Source organism: Megalobrama amblycephala, linkage group LG3 (assembly GCF_018812025.1).
Source record: "Megalobrama amblycephala isolate DHTTF-2021 linkage group LG3, ASM1881202v1, whole genome shotgun sequence".
Classification (NCBI taxonomy): Eukaryota; Metazoa; Chordata; class Actinopteri; order Cypriniformes; family Xenocyprididae; genus Megalobrama; species Megalobrama amblycephala.
Window position 1 is genome coordinate 36,058,969 of NC_063046.1, and position 6,000 is coordinate 36,064,968.

The 6,000-nt window shown below is 34.6% G+C and overlaps 1 protein-coding gene across 6 annotated transcripts in view; it reads left to right on the forward strand.

The window, feature by feature from the left end:
• Nucleotides 1-4,930, forward strand: part of cacnb2a (calcium channel, voltage-dependent, beta 2a) — a 42,913-nt gene extending 37,983 nt beyond the window's left edge. For 5 of the 6 annotated variants that reach the window (XM_048185296.1, XM_048185294.1, XM_048185293.1 and 2 more), the window contains exon 13: nt 3,507-4,930. In XM_048185296.1, coding sequence (XP_048041253.1) covers nt 3,507-4,064 — 558 coding nt within the window. In that variant the 3' untranslated portion in view covers nt 4,065-4,930. Of the gene's footprint in view, nt 1-45; nt 90-3,506 lie in introns of all 6 variants that reach the window. The other variant, XM_048185297.1, reaches the window with a different exon arrangement.
• The last annotated feature ends 1,070 nt before the right edge of the window (nt 4,931-6,000 follow it).

Sequence of the window (6,000 nt, forward strand, 5' to 3'; positions counted from 1 at the left end):
ACGAATGTGCTTATCATTCTGTTGACAAACATTGCCGCTGCTCAGACTGAGGAGGTTACTCCTATTAAAGACGAGTAGCCTCAGTCACGGTGAGTGTGTGTGTGTGTGTGTGTGCAACACTGTCAACAATTTAAACACTGACACTTGATCATGCTTTCAGTTCAGAATGGTGACATTTCATTAGTATTTAACCTGAAGGGATTACTCACCCAAAACCCAAAATGAAAATACTGTCATCATTTTCATCAAACCCATATTACCTTTTCTTCGATGGAACACAAAAGATTTTTCAAGCTGCTGTTTTCCAGACAAATGGCAAGTTTTAATATGCAAAGCACGAATGTGATTTATGCGCATAAAGCTTTTTCATGTGTACTATTATGGTACTTTAGATTTTTGTCCTTTTTTTTTTATCTTGACAGTGCATGTGCTTTCATTATATGTAAAAGACCAGCATCAACCTATGGAAGCTTGTTTGCGCCACTGAATAAAAAATAAAAAAGTTAACTGCGACTCACAATTCTGACTTTTTTAACACGCAGTTGCAAGTTACAAAGTTGGAATTGTGAGAAAAAATGTCAGTCTTTTTTCCCCGAGATATAAACTTGCACTTTTCAGAAAAAGTCATTTTTCGTTTATATCTCGCAATTCTGAGAAAAAGTCAGAAAAGTCAGTTATCTTTTTTGAATTTTTATTCAGTGATGGAAACAAGCCTCCATATCAACCTTCATTTTCCACAGAGGAAAGAAAATAATAGTTTTGAAATTGCATAAGCATAAGTAAATGAGGTCAGTTTTGGGTGAACTATTCCTTTGATAATCTTATTGTTGACTTTTAAGCTTTTTAATATGGAGTTATTGCATTCTAGGGAGTGTGGTAGTAGATTTAATGTGGTTTGTAGTGATTTGCAGTGACTTAAGAGACTAGCGTGTGAATGTGTGTGATGTATTAAAAAAAATTGTATTGAGACGTTTTCTATGATTTTCTTACTGCAAAATAACTATAATTCTGGTAACACTTTACAATAAGGTTCAATTTGTTAACATTGGTTATCTACATAAGTTGATACTCCTAACTAACAATGATGAATACTTTTATTAAAGCATTTAATAATCTTAATGTTAAGACAAGACACTATAGGCAAAATCATTGTCATTTCATGCACTGGTCAATTTTGAGATTTTGGCCTATTTGGGCTTCCATAACATGCCTTTTTTTCAGAATAGTAGAAAGAAAACTTCCAAAATACACATTTAAGTGTTTATTTTATTACACTTTATCTATTTTTGTCTGTAGATTTCTTTTACAATACATAAATATAAAGCCAGTTGACTATATTTTCTGATTTATGAAGTGATAAAAAGAGCTATCCAAAATCCCCTCGGTAAAAACCTTTAACTCTAATATGTCAACAAAATGAAACAAGAATGTGAAACTTGGCTTTATCCAATGTTCAGATGTATGTTCTGGTAATGCATACAAATTAGTGCACATTTAATTAGATAATGCCTCAACTGCATATTTAATCATAACATTTCAGAAAACTTCTTAATGTCTTAACTGGGGAAAGCATGGTGACGTCTATTAGTTAAATATTTACTTTATTTACCTGTAGTGTCTTGCCTTGGATACAACTTATTTTAAGAATGTACACCCAAAAATGAAAATTCTGTCATTAATTACTCACCCTCATGTTGTTTCCACATCCGTAAGACCTTCGTTAATCTTCGGAACACAAATTAAGATATGTTTGATAAAATCCGATGGCTCAGTGAGGCCTGCATTGACAGCAAGATAATTAACATTTAAGCTACTAAAGACATATTTAAAACAGTTCATGTGACTACAGTGGTTCAACCTTAATGTTATGAAGTAATGAGAATACCTTTTGTGTGCCAAAAAACAAAATAACGACTTTATGCAACAATATCTAGTGATGGTGATTTCAAAACACTGCTTCATGAAGCTTCGATGTTTTACAAATCTTTTGTTTCGAATCAGTGGTTCGGAGTGTGTATCAAACTATCTCAAACTGGCAAAGTCACATGATTTCAGTAAACGAGGCTTCGTTACGTCATAAGTGTTTCGAAATTTCAATGGTTCACCACTGGGGGGCGTGACTTTGGCAGTTTGATTCCGAACCACTGATTCGAAACAAAAGATTCGTAAAGCTGCAAAGCTTCATGAAGCAGTGTTTTGAAATCGCCCATCACTAGATATTGTTGAATAAAGTTGTTATTTTGTTTTTTTGGCACACAAAAAGTATTCTTGTCGCTTCATAACATTAAGGTTGAACCACTGTAGTCACATGAACTGTTTTAAAGACGTCTTTAGTACCTTTCTGGGCGTTTGAAAGTTAACTTGCTCTCAATGCAGGCCTAAAGAGCCAAGATTTTTTTAAAAATACCTTTATTTGTGTTCCGAAGATGAACGAAGATCTTACGGGTGTGGAACGACATGAGGGAGAGTGATTAAAGACAGAACCATTTAATGGACCTGAGCTAACATGAACTAACAATGAACAATTGTATTTTTTATAAACTAACAAAGATTAATGCATACTGTAACAAATGTATTGCTCATTGTTAGTTAACAGTGTTGCATTAGAAGTAACTTGAACAGATTACTTTTTCAAGTAACTAGTAAAGTAACGCATTACTTTTTTCAATTTAAAACAAAATATCTAAGTTACTTTTTCAAGTAAGTAACGCAAGTTATTTTTTCACATTTATTGACTGACAGCTCTCCTGTCCCCATGTTGAGAGAAATAAAGTGTTGTGTGCGCTGTGTGAACATGATGGTTACATACATTTACTCATCTCACTCACAACATTCAGTATTCCCCAAAATGAATAAAAACAGTGAAATGCAATCACAAATTTTATGCAAACCTGTAATAATTGACTATATTAAATTACACAAATGTACTTTATGTATTTAATCTCACTTTATTAACTAATGTCTTTGCTGCTGACCTTTAATGATCTAATTCAACCATACTAATAAGCAAAAGTTATTTTAGATTAGATTTAGAAATAATAACTTTCTTCTCCTGTATCCTATTCATATGCGATTCAGAATGGCAGCACAGCTGAAAGGTTTGTTTAAGCTGCACCCTCTACTGTACAGGCGTAAATATGCATTTCCTTCAGCCTGAGGCTTATTCATTTCACTTTTGGCGTGAAAGGGCCTTAACATTTGCCAAAAATATAACTATTTTGTTGTTATTAAAAAACAAACAAGCAAGCCCAGCCCAGGTGAGAAAAAGTAACGCAAAAGTAATGTAACACATTACATAAAAAGTAACTTTCCCCAACACTGTTAGTTAATGCATAAACAAATATTAATTAATGGGACCTTCCTATTGTAAAGTGTGACCATAATTTCCTTAATCAGAATTTGCCTTGTTTTCCAATCAAAATATATAAACACCCTTGCAATTTTGGGTGTGCAAATAAATTAAATCAATATAACTGCATTGTTTCATGTGCGTGTTGCTAAAACAGGGCACAGGCGTTGACCAGAAAGCAGATCGACCAGGCGACAGGACGGCCTTTTATGAAAACTATCATCATCATCATCATCATCAAGGAAGTTTGGAAGAAGACAACATTGAGGAGAGAAATGCTAAAGACCAAGACCCATTACAGAGTGAATGGAGAAGCCGTCACAAACATCACAATTCCTCATCCACACGGACTGAACAACACAGTCATCATCATCATAACCGCCACCATCACCACCATCACAATCGGGCGAGGCGGACATTTTCCAAACAAGAGACGTTAGAGTCCACGTATCCCGAGCCTATTGCTGGACATACACAGACTCACGAAAATGCGCACTCGCATCCGCATCACCTCGAAGAGGAACTGGACCCTTCGATTCAGCCAAACCATCATCACCATCACCATCATCGTGGGGACAAAGAGAAGGAATATGACCACAATGAGAGGAACTGCCGGCAAAGAGGAAAGCAGAGATCGCAACGAGAACATCATCACGAGAGGGACAGGAAGCGAGGCGAGGCGGAATGGGCGAGAGAGCATTACATAGAGCAGTGACACAAACTCACACAAATACAACCGTGCCACACACACTCTACTGCTGACCTCTTCCATGGGCTTTAAATGGCCTCACATCAATGTTATGTGTTTTTACAGGGCAGTGTAATGTATATGACGTGTATCCATACAAGTTTTTTCCAAGTGTGGACAAATTAAAGACAATTATATATTAATTTAATGTGGCATGAATGATGAAATTTTATCTTTTTTAAAGGTTGTCTATTTATTTTTTTTCTTCGCATTCCTGGTCTTATTGAATGAATCATAGGTGCACGTTATTCCAAAGAAAATGTTTGTTTGTAATTGTTTTTAAAATCAAAATCTAATATCTTGTTCTGCCTCTGACACGAGTTTTGTTTTCAGCTGATGTCACGTGAGTAGCAGTTTCAAAAATTAACGCAAGGAAAAATGCCAGCGAAAGTGACAAAAATGGCTAAATGTGTTTTGTTTTTTTTTTTGTATCTGATATATTCCCTAAAATTCTAGTTATTTTTATTATTATTTTGCTGTTTTTGTTGGATATTCTGTTCTCCCATAAAGATGTCACATTACAGAAGTAAAATGTGTTGTGAATGTCATTTCATGTTGCATCTTCACTGCTGTTTTTTGGGTAGTTCTAAAACAAAATAGGATATTTATTTTATGTTGTGTGGATGCCATTTAGAATTGTTATTTAATGGTAATTATTTGTGTGTTAATGTTGCAAAGGTGTGTATTGCCTTGCATATAGGATAAAGACATTAGAAAAATATGAGTTTTGGTTTGTTTCTCCAGCAGTCCTGTGCTGTTTTAAACTACTGTCCTGACGAATTAACCAGGAGTTAATGAAATGCCACAGTTAAATTAAAAGATGAAAATTTTTACTTTTGTTTCCACTTGTATTGTCTTTGAATTGCTAGAGATTTGAAAGGGACTCAGAGAGTATTTTAGGCTTTTGGTGCGTATTACATCAAAATGTGTTATTTGAGCTGAACATTAAATTGTCCTTTTAGCAGTGAGACTTCTGTTCTTACAGTCAAAAAAAAAAAAAAAGTGTAAAATTGGGTCATTCAGTATTTTTTTTAGGGCTCAAGCCCCAAAGGAGCGAAGGCCCTATTGTTTTCCTGAGGATTATTTTTCAGTGACACTTTTGATGATTTAGAGTTTAACCCTTTCATTGCAGTGTGCTTTGGCAATAAATGCATAGAACCAGCTCAATTGTGGGGCACTGACAATATAGTTGTATATAATTAGTTTAATAATTAGGTTAATAAAAATATAAAAAAGACCTTAAAATAAATACTGGACTTTCAAATTTTTGAGCTGCAAAAGATAACTTTGCACTAATTTCAAAGTGACCAGTTACATCCTATATGACATGAAATTCATCTAAATTTAAATGATCTCATGGATGTGGCTGTTGTGGTTCACAGTCATAGTGGCACCAGCTTGCTGCAGTAAATGTGGTGTATTCAAACAACTATGATTTAGTTCTTTTACATTTCTATAAATGCACATTGCCCACCGTGTACCGTTGCCCTGAAGCCACTGGGGTGGCGGTGACACTGAGTCTTGGGCCCGTCATCGCTGCTTGCAGCTATATTTGTTGTTGTGACCCATAGAATGAAGGAACAGCACCTGCAGTCTAGATACTTCTGGCCGTCATTTGAAAACTGATGAAAAATGGCAGACATCAATTTAAATTGATCAAAAATACAGATTCTGTAGTCTGTTGAGTGAGTAAAATGAGTAAAGAGTGTAGTCATCTACACAAAAACTTAAGTGAGTTGATTATGTGATTCTATGCAGTTGTGCTCACAAGTTTGTGGAACTTCTAGATATTTCAAAAATGGATTAAAAAAGGATCATAAGTTGTTGTTTTTTTATTATTATTATTTTAACAACATATATTGCACAAGACAAATTTAAATTTGCACAAATGATCCTGTTCAAA